This window comes from Euleptes europaea, chromosome 18, assembly GCF_029931775.1.
Source record: "Euleptes europaea isolate rEulEur1 chromosome 18, rEulEur1.hap1, whole genome shotgun sequence".
In the NCBI taxonomy this organism is placed as follows: Eukaryota; Metazoa; Chordata; class Lepidosauria; order Squamata; family Sphaerodactylidae; genus Euleptes; species Euleptes europaea.
Window position 1 is genome coordinate 28,101,743 of NC_079329.1, and position 25,885 is coordinate 28,127,627.

The following is a 25,885-nucleotide window of genomic DNA, read 5'->3' on the forward strand; positions in this document are numbered from 1 at the left end:
AAGTGGCATCTATGCCGGCATGGGGGAAAACATGTTGGGGCCAGGAAGCCACGCTGCTGTGCAGGGCTCCGCTGCCAGCGCTGCTAAGCCAGCAGCAAAACCCCGGAAGTGGGAGCCCACAGGAGCATTGGGGGAGGGGCGTTCCTGGGGGCGGAGCTGCCTTTAGGCAGTTTAACCCCTTTGGACCCGGGAATGCCCCTTCAAGCTGTGGCATGGCTACGCCACCTTTTGGGGTGACGCAGCCTCACTTTGCTCTATGAGGGCATTTCCTCCTTTTTTTTTAAATCATTTTTATTATATTTTTGGCATCTGGGAAGCCTCTGTGGAGGCCACGGATCTCCCCCCCCCACCCAGGAATGACGTGTAACTGTTCTATTGCCTCATGCTTTTATGGCCCCAGGGCTTACAACAGCCTGAATCTTCTTTGCTTACAAGATGTTCCACCATATCCTGGTAGAGAGGGTCTTAAGATCACGATCACCTGAAAAATCTACTTTCCCTTGTCTTTTGTAACATCTGTCCTGATAAAGAGTTCTGGGGAACTCGAAAGCTCGCGCACGGTTACGTGTCACTGGGTTGGCCTTACAAAAGTATGACTTGGATTTCATCACTGTTTTGGTTGTTTGGATCTCTCTCGTACCATCAGCCTCCTGAACTCTGCAAAGGAGAGGGTTGTGCGCCAGGCAAGAAATTCCCCACTGGGGTATAAGTGAGATTCATTAGAAAGAGAGACCAGTCAAAAGGTTTTGTGTTTATGTATAGCTTATGTGCAGGGCACACAGCATATAGACAACACAGAGCAGGGGGCCAGACTAAGGCAGTGCAGCCACCCCCCAAAATACAGCCAGCCCCCACCCTCTCACAATCTTTGGGCGCCCTCGTTTGCAAGCAGCATGTGGCACAGTCGCCGAAACATTGCTCCCCCACAAACTCATGCAACCAACCTTGGCTCAGGACAATTAACCACAGTTCTTGCCTGCTGAACAGGCGGGTCCCCGTTTCCCGTTTTTGCTCAATTCTTCCCCTTGGCTGTTTGTAGTAGGAAAAAAACACAGGGGGAACACACTTCTGTCCTCTCCCACCCGCGGCTGTCAGGCAGTCTGAACTCCCTTTCCTGCATCTGCACCCTCATCTGCGGTCCCTGTGTCAGGGCGAGACCTCTCCGGTGCGCGCTTTTCCAGTTCGGCAGTGCAGAGGAAGCGGAGTGCAGAGGTGATTCCCCCCCATCTCACCGTTCAAGCTCTACTCCTCTTTGAGGCGCTTCTGGAGCAGGGCCCAAGCCTTTTCTGCCTGCAAATAAGGAACAGGTGCTTATTCGAAGAGGGAACTGGAGGTAGGAACCAGCCATGCAAATTAGTTTTTGAAAAAGAAGAGGATATTTCTAAGCAAGGGCATGCTTAGCACATTGCAAAGTTTCTCGGAGGCATTTGAAAGTGGCAGAAAGAAAGGCTTCGATGGCAGTACAGGGTGAGAAGTGCAAAGATGGGAAAGTTGGCCCTGCCCCCCCCCCCGGGGGGGACATAGAGACTGGACAGACGCTCCCCCCCAAAGCAGAGGCCTCTTACCTGCTCATATGTATCCTCCGGTTCCCACATTGTGCAAAGAACCACATGTGAGTGTTTCACACGCTGGCTGCTGGGCATTTGATTCTGCAGGCGTTTCCGGGCAGCCTCCTCGCTGATGCCGTCTCGGACGACGATGCGACTGATGGCCTGGGAGGAGAGAGAGAGAAAAGAGATAAGGTCCAAATTTTTACTGGGTTCACTCAGGACTGATCCAAACCATACACTGTTATAATGAAAGCAATTTCTTTTAAGGGGGACACATATGAACGGCATGCAGTGTCCATATATGAACACACATTTCATGTAGATGAATGGATAATCACCACCAATAAAAGAGGCTAGACTACTCAATAAAAGAGGCTAGACTGGTCTGCTCTTGATTTCAGCTCACAATGTTGTGCCTGGGTGCAGCATACAGCAGATTGCCTTCTTAGTGAAGTGGATAAATCGCAGAGCGCATGTTACTCCTGGCTCTCTACTGTGTTTTGGACCCAATTCAAGATGCTGACTAGGATACTTACACAGCCAAAATTAAACCATCTGGGATGCTTTTAAAACTTAACCAGATATTTTGCTCAAATTATGAATTCCCCACCTTGTTTGCAACAACTGTTACCCCCAAGAGTGGAATAGAAATTGTTGAGTCTATTAATGTTTCAGCCCCACTCTACTTACACCAGCAAGCCTATCTGTTTATTATGGTCACTTCTGGAGGTCTTCCTCCCGGTATCCCCTCCTCCTTCCTGGGCGAGAGCCAATATTTCCCTGCTGTGGCATCCTATATAGCTGTGTTGTTGAACCTATGGCACGCGTGCCACAGCCGGCACGCCAAGCCCTCTCTGTGGGCATGCGCGGACCCGTCACGTCTGCCTAGGGTTGTGCCGTGTTGCCGTGGTGAGGGCGGTGCTCCTTCTCCCCAAGCCCATGCTCCCCAAGCCTGCGCTGGCGCCCTCCCTCTCTCTCAGCTGAGCAGGCCCCACCCGTCTTCAGTTTGGACCGGGAGGCTGTGGCTGAGCACCTTGCCACGCACGCCCCTCAGCTGAGCTGTGGGACAGCTCAACTGTTTGTTGGGGCCCCGCCCGTCTAAAAAAGCATTTAGAAAATTCTACAACATTTGCAGACAATCCTACAAGCCATCAGGAAATCTACAAGGAGTTTTCTAGCATTGTAGCAGCTGCAAAGGTGAATTTTAGTAACAGATTTTTACAGTTCCGTAAGATGGAGACAACCCTGTGTTTTCTTACTTCTCCAGATAAAGCCAAATTTAAAGAACTTGATCTTTCCTGCCTACACTGGTTAGATTTAGAAAATCTGGAAATGGAGCTAATAGAATTTCAAGAAAGCTCTATCTGGAAAAATAAATTCTATGACCTGCGTGAAACACTTGAGAAGATAGAAGGGATGCCAAAGGACAGCACAGTTAGTTCTGAAAATGAAATCCTTAAAGTGTGGAATTCTCTGCCAAATAATTTTAAGTCAATGAAAGCACTTGGGATTGCTTTCCTTACTTTGTTTGGATCATCTTATGCTTGTGAGCAGCTGTTTTCAGCTTTGAATTACATCAAATCTGACACCAGAAACAGGCTAACAGATGACCTGAGTGCTGCATGTGTTGCTCTGAAACTTACAAAGTATGAGCCAAGGGTAGACAAACTATCAGCATGCACACAACAGCAAAAATCACATTAATTGTTCAAAAAATTTGACGATGTCCTCAAAGATGTCACAAAAATGGTGAATTACATCATGGCTCGTGCTCTGAGTTGTCGACAGTTTCAAGCCCTTCTTGAGGAGGTTCAGGCACAGTATAATTGTTTACTTATGTACAATAATGTCCGGTGGCTGAGCAGAGAACGAGTCCTGAAAAGATGCATGCCAAATGCAAACTTTTACCTTTCAATAAAAAAGTTGTTTGTATCATTGCAAGCTCTGTTATTGTTTTAACGCAAAATATGTGAATGTATGAGTTGTTTTTTCTAAACTAAAACCTCAGTATTCAGGTTAAATTGCCATATTGGCACTTGGCGATAAATAAGTGGGTTTTGGGTTGCAGTTTGGGCACTCGGTCTCTAAAAGTTTCGCCATCACTGCTATATAGAATGCTCCTTCCCGGGATTTTCATCAGATGCTTCTTTTTTTTAATAATAATAATAATAATTTTTATTGATTTTCTGAATCAAATAATCATATACATTTCTACAATTGCTAACAATCATAAAAAGAAAAAACACGTTGTAATGTTGTTGAAAGTATATCTTATATAAAAAGAAAAAAGAAAACTTCCCCTACATCTCCTTCCATCCGACAATAAAACTATATACTCTTTAGTATCGATAATTCTAATCCTATTTTTAATTTTATTCATTAAACTAAATCACAGTAGTTTTAAAAATAAAGCATTGAATATATTTGTTAAAAAATTAGTTGATACTAACACAAAAAAGATTTAATACATCTCTTTAATAGTTAATAGATTAGAACAATAGGCAACATTTAACCTCCTTTAACAGTCAATTTCTCTGTAAACCCTCCATGTCTCCCAATCACCCATAATTGCAAAATATCTTTCTAGTATATTAGTATAGTATATTGTTCCATTTTCACCAGAGCTAAACCTTTTAACCAGTTCCTTTTTTATTCCAGAAAATCTAAACAGCTGATTAATAGTGCGTTCCATGGTTGCCGTTTTTAAAAATTCTGCTGAAGCCTAGTTGATAAAATCCAGACAAATACACCAAAAAAGGAAAGTCTGTAAATAGTTTGGCAGGATTCTTGTAATGTAGGTAGTACTTTAGTATTAGAATACCATCGAGTTGTAGACACTCTACCACGAAGATGCTTCAGGAAACAGGATATAAACAGGAAGTTGCAGGATAGTAGACCTTCCGTTACCTCCTCTTGATATCCAGGAACTTGGGAGATATTTGCCAGTTGCACAAGGGAGACACACTTCCGGTCCCACGATCGGTGATACGGCAATGGTATTAAACGCCTTAAAGAGCAACAAGTTTCTTACTGTCTTCCGGTTCTCCAAGATAGGTTGCTTCCAGTGAAAACATGGCTGGAGGACCTACTTAAGTCGGAAAGATGTCAACAATGGGGTGGGGGTTTTTTTCTCCTCCTCCCTCCCCTTTCTGCGTCGTAGTGTCTGATTGGTTATTGTGGCGTCTTTCAAAGATCCTGTTTGTTATGTCTACCCACCGATCAAATTGATAAGGTTCCTGCTGGTTTATCAGATATTTTCTTGTTTTCAAAGAGTCATTTAAATTTTAGATGGGGAGATGAAGATTTAATAGAAGTATTTAATAATCCTTCAGAGCTTCCAAATCCAGGTAAAACGAAAGAGTTTTTGTAACTTACTCAGATTTTAGAAGAGTAGGTATTCTTGCTTCCATGTAGTTGCTTAGATGGTAATAGATAGAGGAGATCTGAGCCTAATGCCAAGAAAACATTCGCGGCGTTGTATTTCCGAAAGACATACTGAAGTTCTCTCAGAGAAAATGGGGGTCAAACCGCTCTTCTCAGGCTGCAGGGGTATTCCTGCTTCCCAGTCCACTATTTAGGAATCTGGGGGGGTGCAGGGTCGCACCCCAAATTCGAACGTTTCTTGGGTCCCTCGGGAGCTCCTGAGGAACGTGCCGCTCAGATCAGCGTCTCTACCCGAAGTCTTCATCAGACGCTTCTGATGACATTTTTTTAGAAGACTATTCTCTTTAGACAAGGCAGTGGTGGCCTATGATTCTGAGGCATTTTTTGGTTATATAATACAGTTATATAGGAGCCCCGTGGCGCAGAGTGGTAAGCTGCAGTACTGCAGTCCAAGCTCTGCTCACGACCTGAGTTCCATCCCGACGGAAGCCGGTTTCAGGTAGCTGGCTCAAGCTCGACTCAGCCTTTTATCCTTCCGAGGTGGGTAAAATGAGTACCCAGCTTGCTGGGGGTAAAGGGAAGATGACTGGGGAAGGCACTGGCAAACCACCCCGTAAACAAAGTCTGCCTAGGAAACGTTGGGATGGGACGTCACCCCATGGGTCAGGAATGACCCGGTGCTTGCACAGGGAGCCTTTACCTAATACAGTTATATAATCGGTTATATCACATCGTGTGGGTTAATGGTTTGAGTGCTGGACCAGGATCTGGGAGATCCAGCTTCAGAACTCACTAGGTGACAGTGGGCGAGTCACATTCTTTCTTAGCCTACCTCACAGGGTTGTTGTTGTAGTAAGGATAAAATGGGGGGGGACGGTGTTATAAAATGCTTTGGGTCCCCATTGGGGAGAAAAGCAGGGTATAAACAGAAGAAGAGATGGTTTTTATACCCTGATTTTCTCTACCTTTGAGTCTCAAAACGGCCTTCCCTTCCTCTCCCCACAACAGACACCTTGTGAGGTATGTGGGGCTGAGTTCAGAGAGAACTGTGACTAGCCCAAGGTCACCCAGCAGGCTTCAAGTGGAAGAGTGGGGAAATCGAAACAGGTTCTCCAGGTTACAGTCCACAACTCATGTGGAGGAGTGGGGTATCAAACCTGGTTCTCCAAATTAGAGTCCACCATTCTTAACCACTACACCACGCTGGTGCTAGTTAAATAAATAAATGTAAAACTGTAGTTTTCTAGTTCCACTTTCTTCATTGATTTTGAATAGTTTCGTGATGTCACCTACTTAAATGAAAAGATGGGAAACCTTTTAAATATATATATATATAATGTATATTAAATAAATCATTCTGAACTCACAGGGAAATGACCAGTGAGGAGGACTTTCCGAGAAAATTTGAATCAGAATTTTTTTGGGGGAAATTTTCAGATTCAAATTTAAACCACTAACTTACATATCTAATGCTAACCAAAGACGGCAACTATATCATATATAAGAACTGGGGTTTGTCCATTCTTCGTATCCCACATTTAGCCTACCTAACATGATGGACTTCCGGCACAACTATAGATAAACAGACTATATTTACAGAAGTGAAGGAGACATTTTTCCATGGAAAACGTCCGGAAAATTTCCCACTGTTGCTGGACTACCGACTGCAAAGCAAAGGTGTTGGCTTTCGGTGCAGAGAGAGCAAAGAGAACCCAGCGCTTACCTCCTCCTCAGGGAGAATGACAGTCCAGATTTCGTGCACCATGTCCGCCCACCCTGCCTCCAGCAGCACGGCCGCATCCAGCACACAGACGGTCGCTCCTGCATAACAGAGATCGGTGGCTTTGAGAAAAATGTCATGGCGGATGGGAAAGCAGCTGCCTCCCATGTAAAAAGAGCAAGTGCAAGATTCTTAACTCTGCCATGTGCTTCTTTTCTCAGGGCTAAACTAGGTGGGACGCTTCGGGCAGCTGCCAAACATCTCCCCCTCCCCCCCCCAAATCCAACAGAATTTGCCTCGTGCCATGATGTCATGGTGTTCCATGCTTGCGCCCACCAGCAGCAGTCAATCATTTGGAAAGGGGTGGGGAAATGCTATGACATCAGACCATGGGATGCTATAGGTGTGTGCATGTGAAACGCATGGCTGTCATTTTAGGCAACAAGGGTGTGATGTCTAGTTCGGATTTTAGGGGTTTGCCACTAATCTAAACCTCTCCCCCCCTTTTTGTTTTTGCCCAATGCTACAACTATGTCTTTGGGCATCTCTGTCTGGATATCTTTGGGCTGGCTCCATCCTATGTGCCATATCCGATTCAGGTTTCTAGTCCCTAATTTTCAAGCTGCCTCTCTTTCCATCCTTTATTATATTTTCTCTCCTTATTTTCCCACCGCTCTCCCCACTGGAAGCATGTGCAGTCTATCGACCTGCCTCCCTTTGAAAAATTTGGAAAAGATGCAAGAAGTGCATCTTCTGAATGTCTTTTATTGTTTCAGTGTTGCTTTAGCTCAGTGTGGGTCACCTTCTCGTGTCACTTAGTCCTATTGCATACTGAGACGGTAAACCTCTGGGCTCTATCACTTCAGACTGCTGGGATGGGGTCTCTCATGATTGCCACCATGCATGATCCACCATACAAAACATTTCCCTTCATGTAGAAAACTGGCATGCTGGGGAGAAAGTTTATGACCAAGCTTGACAAGCTAGCTTTCTAGGTGCAGGGCACCTTTTTGTCTGGAAGAGCCCTCAACCCACCTGCAGTCTGAAACGGTATCATCCAGGAACAAGTCTGCCACCTCAGAGCTAACAAAGCCTCACTTGTTTACAAGTCAAAAGAAAACATGTCACTCCTGTAATGTCTGGGATCCTAGAGGTATTTTGCTTTCCTTTGGGCATACAGCAGGGTCTGCGGTGTTTCCTGCCCTCCCTTGGGCCGCCAACCCTCTCCTGCTTGGTGGTGGACCCCTCCGGCTGTCTCCTGGCCCGTTTGGTGACTCCTCCTCCCCCCAGTATGTGGGCCAATCTGGGGTGTGAGGTGGCACAGGGGTTGGGGTCACTGGGGCAGCGTGGGGTGGGGAAGTAGTTGTGAATTTCCTGTGTAGTGCAGGGGGCTGGACTAGATGACCCTAAGGGTCCTTTCCAGCTCTATGTTTCCCTAACCAGTCTCGAGCAGAGCTACACCCATCTGAGCCCAGTGACTTTCCTTAGGATTGCCCTGTAATTCTAGTATTTTCCAATCACCTATCACACTACAGCTTCGGTAAATTCACTCCGGAAATTTTATAGAGCAGAAGAGGTGAATTTTCTCAACAACAACAAAAAATCCACTGAGAAATATTTAATTGAAATAAACCCACTGAAAACTTTGAAACAAGTATTTCGTATTTAAGGTCTCTCATGGATCCACCACATGGTTACAATAACTGGTTCTCTGTAATCCTGGCTGTTAGATTCAAATGTTGTTATCACTCAAAGGTTGTTATATTTTGCAATCAGCTCACTGATTGACTGAACAGTTCTATCGTACTTATAATCTGCCTTGGGTCCTAGTTATAAGGCAGATTATAAATTTAAACAAATATTTTCATGCAGGTGTAATGAACCGAGGGTTATGTTTTAGTATACATTCTATCCTTGGCTGTACAGCGCCCAGCACAAGGGTCCCCAAACTTTTTAAGCCTGCGGGCACATTTGGAATTCTGACACGGCATGGTGGGTGCACCAACAAAATGGCTGCTGCAGGAGGCCATACGGTGCAGATCCTTGTGCTGCGGTGGCAGCTGCTGCCAAAGCAACATTTTAAAAAAATCTGCACAGCCAATCAAATTTCAAAAAGTCAATTAGAAGCCTTGCTGGGCAAAAGCCCTACCTGGCCTTGTCCACTTCCTAAAAACACTTGGCGGATGCAAGAAAAGGCATCGGCGGGCGCCATGGCACCCACATGGGGACCCCTAGCACACGTTGCCATGGTTTAACCTACATAGTAAGGGGAAGCTGGCCTAGGCTCTGCATTGGGCAGATTCTTTTGGAGAAGAACCCCAGATCACAGACTTAGCCCTAGAAAGCTGCCCCTTCGACAGTGCCTTTTTTTCTTTGGCCCCTGGGTTCCCAAGACCCTCCTCACCCTGTGCAGCTGCCTCCTCGATCTTCTCTTTGGCCATCTGAGCCATCACAGGCCACATGATGTTGGTGAGCCTCTTCAGCTGCCCCTGGCGGAAGGGAATGCAAGAGGTCGGGTTGGGCTGAGGCTGGGAGAGAGAGGCTGCAGGAGGGGAATCTCAAGGAGGCACAACTCAGCTGGTCAGCAAAAGGAACGGGTTGTGGGGGGGAAGAGATGTGGCATAGGCCCAAGGGGGGGTAGGGGAGCTGGATCCAAACATGCACTGAAACGAAGCATCGCAAGCTGAGAAGAAAGCTCTTTCCGCAAGCCAAGAATTTAAATGGTTTCTCCCTCGTGTGGATACCCTGATGGCTAGAAAGGTCTCTTTTCCAACCAAAGCTCCTTCTATACTCCAAGCATTTATCAGGATTTTCTTCTGTGCTAATTCCTCTGTGTGTATCAAACACCTTGTAAACTTGTAGATAGTTTTATATACCTTTACAAGGGTATAATTTGTGTAATTTCTGGATTTTTATTGGAAATTATTTAATGGTAAATTATATTAATATTTTATTTTGACTGTAGACGAGATTGTTTATATCCCACTTCGGTTGGGAATGGGCCGGAATATAAATTTAATAAAAATAAAAAATAAATATGCGGTCTCTGGGCTGCACCATGCTGTAAGGAGGAAGAGCACTCCAGGGTGTACTTCTGCAAAGAGAGGGATCTCCCAGCATGCACAGCTGCCATTTGTGTAGCGCCCCATTTAGGGTTGACAAAGTGCAGTAAGGTGAGAGTCTGTCACAGCATGCACTGCTCCCCCTGCCGTACCTTTCACCCACAAAAACAGAGGCAAACACCCTGAGAAAAGGAGGCAAAAGGGCTGCGTTTGCTTTTGGTGGAACGAAAGAGGCAGGCGGACGTCAGCGGCTCAAAGGTGAACAAAACAAGCGGGTGGCCAAAACGAGAGGCAGGGAGGGCTGTGGGGGCCGGAGTTAAATATTGACCCCAAAAAACCCGACTGGCTTTACCTGGTCTCCAAACACTTTGGCCCCCAAGATTGCTCGGTCAATAGTTCCATCTTCCTTCAAGATATCTGCAAAGACAAGCAAGGAGAATGCAGCTGAGCACCCAATGCAGCAAGACTCCCCTCCAAAAAAAACCTCCATGCAGAGGAAGTACCCTCTCAGAAAACAGGAGGAGGGTCCCCTATTCTCACTCTGGGTTCTTGGAAGCTTGGATGTGCATTTCCACCTTCAGTTTTTGAAGTGGGAGAATTGCCCCAAGGTGATTCTTTTCTTCAAGATTCACATGGTAGGGCGGTCTTGCGGAAGGGTGGTCATACCCATGCTCCCTCCTTCTTGTATGTGAGAAAATGGGTGGGTTGTGAGATGGGCACACTTTTACAGAATTGCTTTAGCACATGAATATGGGAGTGAAATTCTATCTCAAAACAACTCTTCCAGCTGAAAAAATCATCATGGAAAACAGCCTGAGTAGGAACAGTATTATTTTTTGTGTCTTATGCAATACACACACACTCATTTATACACATGGGCTGTACCCTTTAATCTACTTGTTCTCTGCAGCTGTCTCCCACAGCCCATCATTCCCAAATGAGTCAGTGTGGTGTTGTGGTTAACAGTGTCATATGGGATATGGGAGACCCAGGTTCAAATCCCCACCCTGCTACAGAAACTCACTAGGTAACCTTGGGCCAGTCAGCCTCTCTCAGGCTAACCAATCTCACAGGGTTGATGCGAGGATAAAATGGAGAAGAGAAACACTTTTGTGGCCCATTTGGAAGAGAAAGGTGGGGTATAAATGAAGTAAATAAATAAAGTACATAGATACTGCATGTTCACTAACTTTCTAAGTGCTCAGGGTAAAATGATGAGCAATGGAGTGTTGACAAACAGTGCATACTTTGTTAAAAAGAATGGAGAGTGGGAAATGATGGCCTTTTATGCATGGGATGTTTGTTGCATTCACTTCTTCAGGGCTTCATTTTCATTATGTTTTTTCGGACTTTCAGATGTCACTTCACTCTCCCCGTGTTTTCCCTGTGTTTTCAGGATGCTGATTAACCGCAAGGTTAACGCCTGCATTCAGCTTGATTGCTACTCCAGTATAGTTTTAACTTGGGGTTTGTCTCCCCATGCCCACATTCTGGCTTCTCCCTCCCACTCTTCCCCTCCTCCTTCCCTCCCACTCGTCCTTCCCCGCCCTCATCTAACACCTCCCCTCAAAGCCATTTGCCAGTGCACTAGTGAGAGAATGTTGGAATAATGTGAGGCTGCTTGTGTGGTCAGTTTCACAGTGAGTGATCAATTTCAGCCCTTGGCGGGATGGAACAGAGCCAGGCTGATTTCCGTGTCCTTCTTTGCTTTGGCTGTAAAATGGCTACTCGGTTCAGCTCAATTGAGAGAATCCCGTTGCTGGGTTGGTGATGTTTTTTTTAAAAAAAATACACTACAGCCAATTATAAAGCAGCGTTTTCAGGGGGAGGGAATCACCTGCGTGCCGAAGTAAATGTTTTTTTCAGTAGCAACCTTGCGATTTATCGCTAGTACACATGCGTGAACAAAAAAAAATATCAAAAGGGGGGGGTGGCAAGCCGTGTAACAATAACAACTTCAGTGACCACTTCCCCACTGGTTCAGAAGCTCCACATTTTCGCTGGGGATGCATAATTGATCACAAGGTACTCCTGGAATTTCTTTTTTGGGGGGAAGCCCCAGTGCATAGTGTTTTGAGAATTCGACTGCAAATACTTTGCAGTTAAGAGAGCAACAGATCCAACAGAAACAGTCCATGCATAAAAGGCCTAAGTCTGTACAGAGAAAAAAAAAACTTATGGTGGGTCTAAGCAGGGACAGGAGCAAATAGTGCTGACAGCCAGAAAGCCAAGGTTGGAGTAAAGCCAAAAAATTGGTTTGAAACAGCCACATCTTTGGCTGCAAATCTCTGACTGCCCTGGCAATGTTGGGCCTGGGAAACAAAGTATTAAGAACTCTGTACTGTTTCAGAATTCATGTTATCTCCCTCGTCCTACCCTGGGCACAAGGACTTCAGAAGCCCCCCTCCTTCTACCGTTGAAAAATACCTCCTCCAAATGCTTCCACCACCTGATCGTACACAGGCCCTCCTGGGGCATAGATGTCGTGCCCCAGAGTGTCCACGTCCAAATGGAAAGCCCCAAGACGAGCCAAATGTTGAGCGATGGAGCTCTTGCCGGTGCCAGATACCCCTGTCAGGCCAATGATGTAGGGGAAGGGAGGAAGCGACGAATCTTTCTGGGGGAAAGGAGAGACAGTATTATTCTGGAACTCTCCTAAAAACACACACACAGGGTGTCTCCCCACAATTCTCCCTCAAAATTCTTAGGAGCCTGACCTTCGGACGCCACAGCAGTGACCCAAGAGCAATTGTTCCATCAGTGCCTCCCATGGTGCTGTCATAACATTTAAAGCCTGCCACAACTTTGGACCTGTCATCTTAGACATATTTCCTGCCCGGTCTTCTATCCCCTTGGAGAATTGACTTTATTTGGAGAGCTTAGCCTTCTTGCTATTTAAGTCCCACACTGGCTGCTCGTACATAGAATCATAGAGTCGGAAGGGGCCATACAGGCCATCTAGTCCAACCCACTGCTTATAAAATCAAATAAAAATCAGTCCTTTATTGGCATAAAAATAAATAAATACATACATATAAAGGTTAAAAGGAAGTTTTAAAATTTTGAACTAGTCTCTTCCTTAGATCATATGCGAGGTTTAATTTTTTTAAAAATAAGTCCCAAGAAGCTAGCAACCCCTGCAGTAACCTGAGGATAGCTGTCATTTAAAAGAAATCTGACTAGCTCCTTATCGGTGCCACCAGGGCAATCTTTCAAGATGGGTTCAATGATCTGTTCCCGTAAGGGTGAGCAATGCTCACAGTGTAGCAATACATGGGCCACGGTTTCAACTTGTCCAGCGGCACAGGAACATAGCCTTTTCTCGTAGGGGATCTTGGCATATCTGCCCGTGGTCCAGGCCGGGGGGAGGAAATTTAGGCGAGCTTGCATAAAAAGGCGCCTCAAGAAAGGGAAGGTCAGAGTGTAAAAGTAGCCAACCCCTCTGCTTAATGCAGGATCAGCCTAGAGCAGTGGTTCCCAACGTGGGGCACACGCCCCACAGGGGGGCAATTTGATTTTTAAGGGGGGCAATTTGAGATTGGGTGAATTATTTGCATTTCTTATGGTTCTAGGGGCCTCATATACAGTATATAAATATATATTGTGACATACACATTTTAAAAATTAAAATCAGAATGTACCCGGCGGTCAGCTGTTGACAATGGAGAGGGGGAAAGCCCGCTAAGAATTATATGTCATTGGGGGGGGGGGCATCAGGATTTTAGAGATGCTTAGGTGCGGCATGGCCAAAAAAAGGTTGGGAACCACTGGCCTAGAGCATCCCTGACAAGTGCTTGTCCAGCCTCTGCTTGAAGACAGCTGCGAGGGGGAGCTCACCACCTCCCTAGGTAGCTGATTCCACTGTCGAACAACGCTTACTGTAAAAAAAATTTCCCTATCCTTTTTGCCAGCAGTTAAAACCCATCATTGTGAGTCCTAACCTCTGCTGCCAACAGGAACTGCTCCCTGCCCTCCTCTAAGTGACAGCCCTTCAAGTACTTAAAGAGAGCAATCATGTCCCCCCTCAATCTCCTCTTCTCCAGAGGAAACATTCCCAACTCCCTCATTGTTTCCTCATAGGGCTTGGTCGCCAGGCCCCTGATCATCCTCGTCACTCTCCTCTGCACCCGCTCATTTCTTTCCACATAACTTTACTCCTCTTGCCTGAATGGGCTCCCTCTTTCCCTCCAGTTCTCCTGATCTCTTTTAAGGTGCTCAGAAAGGAGGGAAGGTGGAAAGAGTAACACAAGAGAGAGAGGCATCAGCAACTGGCGGGATCTCAGCGGGGAGAAGTCTGACGGACCCGGATTGTGGGAGGTGCACAGAACTAATAGCCAGGAAAGGCAAGAAGTTGGAATTTGCTCATATTAAGTATCACCTCCCTTCACCCTTTTATTATTGGGACTAAGCCTCCTCCAAGAGACCTGCCTCCAGGAAACAGCACATTAACCTACCCAGTGGAACTCCTCATTGTCACAAGGTTTTTCTCACCTGTGGGGGGCGCAGCAGGGTTCCCAGCAGCCTGTACCGCAGGCTAGAGGAGCTGATCTTCTCTTCCTCATTTTTGCCATGCTGGGCATCTCCGGCCAACATGATCTCGTGGAGAGCCAACTCAGCCAGCCCCTGTACCAGAGAATGAGGCAGTGGGGAAGGAAGACAAGAAAAAGGTGGGGCTGGGTCCGCCTTCTCCACCCCCCCGCCAGCCGCCTGCATCTAAAATTACTTGTCCAGGATCACACTTCAGCACTGCCCATTAATGGTCGTTCTGTTAACCTCCTAGTTCTGTTACACCCAACAATTAATATAGATCTGCTATTCATCTTTAAAGAGGGGCTGTGGCTCAGTGGTAGAGCATCTGCTTGGCATGCAGAAGGTCCCAGGTTCACTCCCCGGTATCTCCAGTTAAAGGGACTAGGCAAGTAGGTGATGTGAAAGACCTCTGCCTGAGACCCTGGAGAGCCACTGCCAGTCAGAGTAGACAGTACTGACTTTGATGGACCAAGGGTCTGGTTCAGTAGAAGGCAGCTTCATGAGGCATTGAAAGGAGCAAATCCCTTGTTTTATCCACCTTGATTGTCGAGTATGAAATCTGCTCAATGGGACGGGAGCCCAACATTTCTCAGATGATGTTCTAACAAGCCCTGCTACTGGCAGAACTAACCCACGGTAAGTGAATGGGCAAGCACACCTTCAGGGACTCCTTCATACAGGATGAGAAAAGACTTCTTATGGTAAGCCAGTGTGGAATAGTGGTTAAGAGTGGCAGACTCTAATCTGGAGAACCAGGTTTGATTCCCCGCTCCTCCACGTGAGGGAGACTCTAATCTGGAGAACCAGGTTTGATTCCCCGCTCCTCCACATGAGGGAGACTCTAATCTGGAGAACCGAGTTCAATTCTCCACTCCTCCACATGAAGCCTGCTGGGTGAGCTTGGGCTAGTCACAGTTCTCTTAGAACTCTCTCAGCCTCACCCACCTCACAAGGAGCCTGTTGTGGTGGTGGTGGGGCATTGTAAGCCACTTTGAGACTCCTTAAAGGTAGAGAAAAAGGAGGTTATAAAAACCAATTCTTCCTCTTCTTTTTCAACTCTTCTTCTTTTCCCAGTGCAAACTGAGCCCTATGGAAATCACTGCCCCAGGATGTCACTAACATGCATGGGCTAAATAACACACAGGGAAGAATAGCTTCTCGGTGGCCTGCTCAGGGAGAATAAAAAACCAAGCTACCAGGTAAATAGTACATAAAAAGCGAGAATTGAGTACTGCCATTCTACCCCCTGTAGGATGTAGACAGACTCTGAGCTAGAGGGGACCAAAAGAAGAAGGGTTGGTTTTTATACACTGATTTTCTCTACCTTTTAAGGAGAATCAAACCGATTCAAAATCTCCTTTCCTTCCCCTCCCCAAAACAGACACCTCGTGAGGTAGGTGAGACTGAGAGAGCTCGAAGAGAACTGTGACTAGCCCAAGGTCACCCAGCTGGCTTCATGTGGAGGAGTGGGGAATCAAACCCGGTTCTCCAGATTAGAGTCCACCACTCTCAACCACTACACCATCCTGGCTCTCTACTCCAACCCAAATGGCCCATTCCCCCAATCCCGGCAGGAGCGTTCATGTTTGCAATTCAGATTACAGTGTGCTTCAAGTGGAAAGCATGCCAAACTGCAAAAAGATGCTTCCAGTGCCAACAGCCTGAGCTTGGTTCAAGTGAGTGAGTCAAGCTCCATGCTGAAAGGGGAAGATGAAAAAAAATCCCCGCAATTTAATCCGGCAATGATTACAAACAAGTCCTCTGAGGCATCTGGACAGCTGCTATCAATGGATAGGATACTCTGCTAGGTCAATAAATCTGACTGACCCAACAACGACAGAGCCCAGGTGACTGACTGTGCAGTAAGAGTGAGGGACAGAATCAGCCTACGCAACTCGCTGCCACAGGATGAATCACAGAATCATAGAGTTGTAAAGGGACCACCAGGGTCATCTAGTCCAACCCCTTGCACAATGCAGGAAATTCACAATTACCCCCTCACACCCCCAGCAACCCCTACTCCGTGCCCAGAAGATGCCCGAGATGCCCTCCCTCTCATCATCTGCTTAAGGTCATAGAATCAGCATTGCTGACAGATGGCCATCTAGCCTCTTCTTAAAAACCTCCAGGGAAGGAGAGCTTATGACCTCCCGAGGAAGCCTGCTGCACTGAGGAACCGCTCCAACAAGAACGGCTTTTGAAAGGAATTAGATAAACACATGGAGGGTCTGTCAGTGGCAGGAGAGCTCTTGTTTATACCAATTGTTTATACCAATTCAATTTAATTCAATTCATTACGGTGATTGTCCAGCAAAGCCAATATTCAAAGGGATTAACATTGGTTAAAAAGGTAAAATATAACATATCTGTACGAAAAACATCAATTAGAATAAAATGTTTACAATAAAATTAAACATTTACTTAATATTACCCATTCAGTGATATATTCCACTTCCCTTATCAGAGTCAGACCACGTACTTTTAAGCTTAATACCTAACCTTGCATATTTGGCGACTTCATGAGTTATCTCACTATTCCTATCTGAAAGTATTAAAGAAGTAGATAAACACATGGAGGGTCTGCTGTCAGTGGCAGGAGAGCTCTTGTTTGCACCACTACTAAATTCCTCCAAGAACAGGCTGCAAAGGAGGAGGGGCATCTCTTGCCAAGTAAAGGGCACAAGGCACAACTTACATTTTCCATTCTCTTCTTGTTGACGGCCAGACCCCCCTTGAGGGTCTCCTCACTGACCACGATGCATTTGAGGTGGGGGTCGGTGATGGATGGGCCGAAGCGGTCGAGCAGGGGGACGATTTCATACTGCAGGGAGGGCTTGACGTCCACCAGGAACTCGCTCAGCTGAGCAACACGCTGCTCATAGGGGAGGATTAGCTCCTTCAGCATCTTACCTGCAGGGGCGGGGGGTGGGGGGAGAGGAAGCAAAGGGGAAACGTTAACAAGCTGACTCCAGACTGTCCAACTGCAGCTGCCCCATCCCCAAGAGTGAAAATGCATTGAGCAGAAAAGACCAGACTCTCCGAATGGCATTGAGAAAAGGCCAGATCGTAACAAAACGGCAGTGAGCACAGAGGAGTAGCCCAATGGAGCTACAATGGAGCCCAATAGCTACAGCTATTGTCCCGTTTGCCAACTATGGCTGTGCAGACTTACCACAGTTGCAAATTCATGTTTTATTCATTCCTTTGGTTTACCAGGTTTAGAATAGAATCACGGAGTTGGAAGGGACCACCAGGGCCATCTGGTCCACCCCCCTGCACAATGCAGGAAATTTACAACTATCTTCCCCCCACACCCCCAGTGACCCCTACTCCATGGCCAGATGCCCAAGATGCCCTCCCTCTCATGATCTGCTTAAGATCATAGAATCAGCATTGCTCACAGATGGCCATCTAGCCTCTGTGTAAAAACCTCCAGGGAAGGTCTAATTCTAATTAAAGATTATATCTTACGAGGCCAAAGAAGTTAGCTCCGTGTTAATAACGAGACACCTCCGAGCTAGCATTACTCAGCAACCAAGGCAGATAAGACTAGAGTCCTACCATAGAGACAGCTGAGGATGAAGCCAAAACAACAAACGCACGGAAGCTCTTATGAGTTCTCAACAGCCAAGAGTCACTCTGATAGCTGTACAAGAGGAGTTAATAAGAATTAAAAGCAAAGTTGTGGGAGAGCCTCAGAGCAATGCTGCTGACCCCCCTCCAGGGAAGGAGAGCCCACCCCAAGGAAGCCTGTTCCACTGAGGAACTGCTCTGTTAGATGTACAGGTTGCTTGTGCACAGGGCCTGTCCCTTGGTTCCCGCTCACTGCAATGGATCCCCTGCATGGAGATTGTCTCTGTGCTTTCCCTTCCCACCTGCCGTTCACCCCCCCACCACCACCATTAGCCTGGTCTTTTCTGTTTTAAACTGGCATCAGTAGTCGGTATATCACTATAGTATTAGGCATAGTAGACGTGTGTGTGTGCGTTAAGTGCCGTCAAGTCGCTTCTGACTCATGGCGACCCTATAAATCAACGTCCTCCAAAATGTCCTATTTTTGACAACCTTGCTCAGGTCTTGCAAACTGAGGGCTGTGGCTTCCTTTATTGAGTCAATCCATCTCTTGTTGGGTCTTCCTCTTTTCCTGCTGCCCTCAACTTCTCCTAGCATGACTGTCTTTTCTAGTGTTTCTTGCCTCCTCATAATGTGACCAAAATACGATAGCCTCAGTTTAGTCAATTTAGTAGACATCCCACATACCAATAATTTTTAAAAACCTGGCAAAAAATCCCACTGGGGGGGCAGGGATGGTGGACACGCACCAGAGGCAAGTGGGCAGGTGCAAAGCCCACCGTGTCCCATCCATACCTTCCCCAAGTCCACTTTTGGTATGACCTTTCAGAACAGATTGTACCAAAGCAGCTTTGTGGAAGCCTGGAGAGGGGGGGTCAGGAAAAATGGGAAGGATAGCTGAGGAATGAGGCAGAGTAAAGAAGGCAAGGGAATAAGGAATAGCAGTTGTGGCATCAGTAACAAAGAGGTATTAGCAAGGGTTTGATGTGCCACTAGCTTTCAGAATGCCCCCCATAAATAATCTAGCTGCCAACAGATGCTACTTATAGAATCATAGAGTTGGAAGGGGTCATACAGGCCATCTAGTCCAACCCCCCTGCTCAACTCCGGATCAGCTGAAAGCATCCCTGACAAGTGTTCATCCAGCCCTGCTTGGAGATTGCGAGGGGGAGCCAGCGTGGTGTAGTGGTAAAGAGCAGTGGTTTGGAGCGGTGGAGTCTGATCTGGAGAACCGGTTTTGATTCCCCACTCCTCCACGTGAGCGGCGGAGGCTAATCTGGTGAACTGGATTGGTTTCCTCCACATGAAGCCAGCTGGGTGACCTTGGGCTAGTCATGCTCTCTCACCCTCACCCACCTCACAGGGTGTCTGTTGTGGGGAGGGGAAGGTGCTTGTAAGCCGGTTTGAGTCTGTCTTAAGTGGTAGAGAAAGTCGGCATATAAACACCAACTCTTCTTCTTCTTCCTAGGCAGTCGATTCCACTGCTGAACTACTCTTACTGTAAAACAATTTTTCCTAATGTCCAGCCGGTACCTTAAAACCCATTATTGCGAGTCCTATCCTCTGCTGCCAACAGGAACAGCTCCCCACCCTCTTCTAAGTGACAGCCTTTCAAACACTTAAAGAGAGCAAATACTTCTGTCAAGCAGAAGCAGCTATCACACCAAGCAGCTCAAGGGAAAGGGCAAACTTTCGACTGAGCTTATCTTTCAATGGAAATTGTAATGTTGTTTTTATATATTCAACGATTTACCCTTTCCCTTTTTTTTCCTTTCTGTATCCCTTAAATATACAAATTTAAAAAAAAAAATTTTTTTTTAAAAAGGGAAAGGGCAAACTGTCTATCATGAAAATTTTGGCAGCCATATATTTCTTGAACCCAACAACACCTGTCAGGTTATTTGGTCTGCTACCTTATGCAACAGACACCAACCCACAAGTGGTTTGGGGCAAGGGGACCTAGAGCAGCAATTTTACAAAGCTACCAGAATATAAATCTCATTGATAAAGTTCAAAGCACAGTGACTAATACAGTTTAGGATTCATCTGGTATTATTTTCTCCCTCCACAATTTTTTTAGAAACTTAAACAATAATAATACCCAGGGTCAAGTCTGAGGGGAAAAAATCATATTCCTTGGAGCCAGCATTAGCCTTCAATAGGGCTGAACAAATATTTCAATTTCCTAGACACCAGCAGCAATTGTGCCTGTGTGTGCCTGGGCCAGGGGTCCCCAACATGGTGCACGTGGGTGCCATGGCACCCGCCAACAACTTTTCTGGTGCCCTCTAAATGTTTCCAGCAAGACTTCTGACTATTGGAGATTTAATTGGCTGTGCATTTTTTAAAATATAGCTTTGGCAGCAGCTACCACCACAGCATGAGGATCTAGTGCGTTACTGAAGTTAAGCATTTTGTGTCTGTCTCCGCCTCTTGTGTCAGCCCTTTCGTTGCTGCGCCCACCATGCCATGTCAGGATTTCAAATGTGCCCACAGGCTCAAAAAGGTTGGGAACCCCCTGACGTATATGACATTTCCCAGCCCCAATCACAGCTTTCACTTCGGTTACATTCAAGATCCTCACCCATACTGTTTGTGGTGGGATTCCCACCACCCGTTGCAAACATTCTGAGTTTTTTTGCTAAGCATTCAGAAAATGGAGGGAGATTTGGAGTGTTTTATCCCTCACTTAGAAGCCTCAATAACCTCAGACCAAATAACTCATGACTTGCTTACGACTCAGCCGCCTCACTACCCTGTTCATATCCTGGACCCCTGATAAAATATGGAAAAATTCAAGTTCTGGTTTAAGAGAGACAGCGAGAGATCTCAAAACCATCTGACCCACACGTTCAAAAACTCTCAGGGCAGTTGGAAATCTAAGACCAATATTTAGAAATATTTTTCCAGAACAGTATAAACTGGGTTCTAAAAATTTGGTGCTAGCTTCTTGGAAATGTGGGGGGTTTTTTTCATGCCCTGAAAATGTATCTAACTGGGAACAATTAGTTCCATCAAGGCCGGGGAATGTTTAAAGGTCCTAAATGTCATCACACGTTTCCAGGCTCCACAGGACTTGGCCTCTCTTGCCTGGGGATTTTTCCAGCCCTAACTCCAGTGACAGAATTAGGTAACTCTATCCCAAGAATCGAGATTATTTTTATGTGCTCCCCCAAACATTCCTGGTTTCTCTGAACAGTTTCGGGGGAGCTTGGAGAAGGCCCATCCACGATTCAAAGAGACCCACTTTCCAGGAGATCTTTGTCCGAGATGCCCAACAGGAGTCGCTTTTCTGCCAGCATGCAGCTCACGCTCAGAAGGATCTTGTGGCCGTTGTGAAGCCTGTCAAAAGTGCCCCCCACGACCACGTCGCTGTGGCTCTGAAGAGGCTCGTCGGTCGCACCGGTCTCCGGCTGAGGAAGCAGCTCCCCATCGACAGCCTCCAGCTCGTACTCTGGGTATAGCAAAACAGAGATGAGATTGGGCCGGCAACTGTAACAGCTGGTGGCGTAGCGCTCCAGGCGCTGCTTGACCGGGTTGGACTGACCCCCGTCGCCAGTCTCAAAGTCAGTGAGCACCACCTCGGGCGGCTGGGAGAGATTCTGCACCGATCCAAGCGCCGGCGGGGCAGTGCCCTGGTTGAGGATATTGGTGAGCAGCACCCGGACATCCAGGTGGGCGTGAACGTCAGCGTCGGCGTATAACTTGCTTATAAGAGTGCACACTTCCGAGGTAGCAGGGACATACGTGGAGCGAGGTTGCGTGGAGCCGGTCAAGCTGAGCCCTGGCTGCAGGTGGACATAGAGAGTGTCTTGCACCAGTCGAGCCGCCGAGGCCAGGATGGGCACCAGACGTAGGGACAGCGCCGACAGCGGGGACGTCAGAACCAACAGGCCCGAGCGGAAGACTGACATGCTGCCCGGCGAGAATGATGGAGGCACGGGGCGGTGCAAAAAGGAGAGAAGCAAAGTTAGGTGGGAGATGGTATCCAGGGATACAGCAACCTTGCCCCAATGTTACCAGTGCCCTACAGTTTCCCATCGCTAGACAGCAAAGCAGAATCTAAACTCCCATGAACACATAAAGCTGCCTTATACTGAATCAGACCCTTGGTTCATTAAAGTCAGTATTGTCTACTCAGACCGGCAGCAGCTCTCCAGGCTCTCAGGCTGAGGTCTTTCACATCACCTACCTGCCTAGTCCTTTTAACTGGAGATGCCAGAAACTGAACCAGGGACCTTCTGCATGCCAAGCAGATGCTCTACCACTGAGCCACAGCCCCTCCTACAATATCACTCCAGAAACAGAGGTAGAAATTTTATATTTGTATCCCCATTCCACTGGGAAACTCACCAGCCTTGGGCAAGTCAGTCATTTAGCCAAAACTACCTTACAGGGTTGTAGTGAAGCCAGCTACACCGCTTCCAGAGCCTTGGTGGACAGGTGAGATACGCGTGAAGAAGTACATATTTTAAGCATGCAGATGAAATAATCACACCTGCCAGAAGTTCAGCCCTGCTTCCCTTTTCTTCTGCTTCTTTTTTTTAACCTCAGCAACATTCGTTAATGGGCAATCTGGCATTCAACAATAAGTAACAGCCAGCAATTCTTCCTTTCCTTCTCTTCATATTTTAACTCCCAGGTGTCTGGGAGGAAGGTAGTGAAGAAGCAGAGAGAAGGGGAAGGGATGTGTCTGATCAATTGCCTTTTCAGTATCCCCAAATTCCCTGTTCCCATATTTTTTTACTTAGCACATTTTTAGCTTACCCTTTTTCCCAGGAGCTCAGGGTGGCTTACATTGTTCCCTCCGTCCTCCATTGTATCTTCACAACAACCTTGTAAGGTAGGTTAGGTCGACAGAGAGTACAGTCCAAGGTCACCCAGTAAGCCTCCATGGCAGAGTGAGGGATTCAAATCTGAGTCTCCCAGATATGAGTGTGATACTCAAACCACTACACTATACCATCTCTCAGAAGCCTTATCTCTAGGGTTTATATTCTCAATTGATCAAGCGTGAAAGGCTTCACACTGAGGCAAAAATAAACCTAAACATATTTTGCATTTCTTATTTATTTTATGTCAAACATATTGCTTAGATTAGTTGTATGTGCAACCAAAACTGCTCCAGCTCATTACCATTTTTACTAAATATTCCTGTTGGATTTTTAAATTTAATTAAAGGATTATAAAAATTGAGAATTAGAAGAGGCAGGGAAGCATATAACTTTCTTCTCCCTTCACCCCAACAGCCACCAACTGTAAGCCTCAAAATACTGCATGCCTAATACTCACTAGCTCTGACCTCAATAGCCCCAGGCTAGCTTGATCTCATCAGATCTCAGAAGCTAAGAAGGATCAGCCCTGGCCAGTATTTAGATGGGAGACCACCAAGGAATACCAGAGTTTTGACACAAAGGCAGGCAAACACAAACCACCTCTGAATGCCTCTTGCCTTGAAAAACCTATGGGGTCATCATAAGCCAGCTGTGACTTGATGTGATAGAGTCATGTACCTCTGAATGGTCTAGTAACCTAGTTGTTGTCACCAAAAAGAAGTTAAATGAAGATGATCCAACTCAATATCGTCTTTGTGTGGACTTTAGAAAGTTGAATAAGTTAACTAAAGTGGATCAGTATCCTTCACCCTATATTGAAGAGGTGATAGAGAGATTGCGTAGTGGCATGGCGTAGGGGTTAACAGTGATAGCCTAGGATATGGGACACCTGGAACTGATTGGGCACCCTTGGGTCAGTTGCTTTCTCTGAGCCGAACCTACCTCACAGATTGTTGTGATAATAAAACAGAGAAGAGGGCAATATATGCCTCCCAGAGCTCCCTGAAGAAACAGTGGAATAAAAACATACTAAATAATAATATTTTTTCAAACCTGCTCTGGGTCTGACTGAATACAGCTCCCATTCAGTTCTTCAAATGTCCATATTCTGTTAGGGGTGCCAGCCTCCAGGTGGGACCTGGAGATCCCCCGGAATTACAGCTCATCTTTAGATCTCAGAGATCAGTCCCCCTGGAGAAAATGGATGCTTTGGAGACTTTCTGGTATCGCACCCCACTGACGTCCCTCTCTTCCCAGTTTGAGAGACAGCATGGCGAAGTAGTTAAGAGCGGTGCTTTGGAGTGGTGGAGTCTGGTCTGGAGAACTGGGTTTGATTCCCCACTCCTACCCACGAACCCAGCTGGGTGACTTTGGCCAAGTCATGCTCTCTCAGCCTCACCCACCTCACAGGGTGTCTGTTGTGGGGAGGGAAGGCGATCGTAAGCCGGTTTGGTTCTGCCTTAAGTGGTAGAGAAAGTCGCCATATAAAAACCAACTCTTCTTCTTCTTCCCCAGGCTCCATCTCCAAATCTCCAGGAGTTTCCTAACCTGGATCTAGCAAGCCTATGTGTGTGTGTAAAGTGCCGTCAAGTCGCAGCTGACTTATGGCGACCCCTTTTTGGGGTTTTCATAGCAAGAGACGAACAGAGGTGGTTTGCCAGCGCCTTCCTCAGCACAGCAACCCTGGTATTCCTTGGTGGTCTCCCATGCAAATACCAACCAGGGCTGACCCTGCTTAGCTTCTGAGATCTGACGAGATCAGGCTAGCCTGGGCCATCCAGGTCAGGGCAGCAACCCTATAGTGTGTCCATATTCTGTCCTTCACCCAATATGGGCGTTACCTCCCTTTCCTGTTCCTATTATTTTGGTCCGTGCATTTCCCCCTTCCTTGCTTAAAGTGGGGGGGGGGGAAGGTGACAAAAACAATCCTCTGAACTGGAAAAAGAGTGCATGTGTGAATAGCCTTCTTTGCTGGGGACTGAACCTCAGAAATAATGAATGAGCAACCTGCAAATTAAAGTGGGCTTCCTCTGCGCAAATGACGAATGGTTACCCCCCCCACACACACACACACGTGTTCAGCGCCCCACCCCCAAACCAACACCCTTCCTAAGAGAGCGAGAAAAGAGGGCTCAAGGTCTCCCACTCACCTGCTGGGCAACCCCAGCTGAGGCGTCACCTGACCCGGAAGCGCTTCCTCCCCCAACCGGAAGTGCCTCCTGCCCGCTTGGAAAAAATCTTTCATTTCAGTTTCTGAAAAATCAAACCGATCTTAATTCCCTCGGAGTAAAATAGATGCCATGTAATAATATATTATTAATACGCCGAAGTATAGAAGAGCCGAGCCCTCAGACGGCGCAGCCAGCTCAACAAGGGAGGGCTTCGCCGGATGTGACCAGCGGGATTCTAAAGGGGGAGGGGCACAGGCGTGACGTCGCGGGTGGGAGGGGCTCAAGAGAAGGGCGTGGCTAATAATGCGACGGGGGAAATAAAGGGAGGGTCGTGGGAGGGAGGGGTGCCAGCTACCTTTTTTTTTTAATAATTTTTTTATTATTTCCCCAAAATTATTAATCACAAGAGTTTAACAAAGACATAAACAGTAAAGAGTGATAACAGATAGGTAGCTTTGTTTATATATAGATATATGTATATGTATATAGATATGGATATAGATAATATATTTTATATATATATGTGTGTGTGTGTGTATATATATATATATACATATACACACACACATATATATAAATATTATATTATCTATATCTATACATATCTATCTATCTATCTATATATAAAAACAAAGCTACCTATCTGTTATCACTCTTTTATATATATATAAAATCAAAATTTGGACTTCTCCTACATCTCCCTTCATCTTGCGATAAATTTGTAATCTCTTTTGCATAAAATCCTAATCCTGTTGTTAATCCTATTGTTAATATTTATTAATCTCTTTAGCGTTGTATTTTCTATAGCACAACAAAAAAGAATTTTTTTTAAATAATTAATAATATCATATAAAGGAAAGAAAAAAGAAGAAATGAAAAAATAGTAAATCTCCCTAATAATAGATGGATTAGTATAGTAAAAAGCATTTAATTATTTCTATTAAAAATTAATTATTTTGTCAATCTTCCATTCCTCCCTAACACTCACTTGCCAGCTAGCATTTTTCCCCCATGTCTGGGCAGGATGCATTTTAAAATTAGCTTGGAAACGACTCTGGGC

General features: G+C 46.2%; 1 protein-coding gene across 1 annotated transcript; it reads right to left on the reverse strand.

Moving 5' to 3' along the window:
* Window positions 1-1,177: 1,177 nt before the first annotated feature.
* On the reverse strand, window positions 1,178-24,865 carry COASY (Coenzyme A synthase). Its single transcript, XM_056863603.1, has 10 exons — window positions 24,805-24,865; window positions 21,067-21,734; window positions 16,942-17,156; window positions 14,208-14,339; window positions 12,144-12,333; window positions 10,069-10,133; window positions 9,059-9,143; window positions 6,658-6,755; window positions 1,566-1,712; window positions 1,178-1,290 (listed from the first exon to the last, which is right to left on the reverse strand). Exons 2-10 carry the CDS (start codon window positions 21,731-21,733, stop codon window positions 1,243-1,245), a joined length of 1,647 nt encoding a protein of 548 aa, XP_056719581.1. The 5' UTR covers window position 21,734; window positions 24,805-24,865; the 3' UTR covers window positions 1,178-1,242.
* Window positions 24,866-25,885: the final 1,020 nt, after the last annotated feature.

Bases quoted from the DNA above. Each gene is read 5' to 3' on its own strand.
- COASY (XM_056863603.1), bottom strand. From the start codon at position 21,733: ATGTCAGTCTTCCGCTCGGGCCTGTTGGTTCTGACGTCCCCGCTGTCG. The intron at 14,340-16,941 runs GTAAGTTGTGCC...TCTCTGGTACAG, and splicing joins ACAAGAAGAGAATGGAAAAT to GGGCTGGCTGAGTTGGCTCT. The intron at 6,756-9,058 runs GTGAGGAGGGTC...TCTGTTATGCAG, and splicing joins CGAGGAGGCAGCTGCACAGG to GAGCGACCGTCTGTGTGCTG.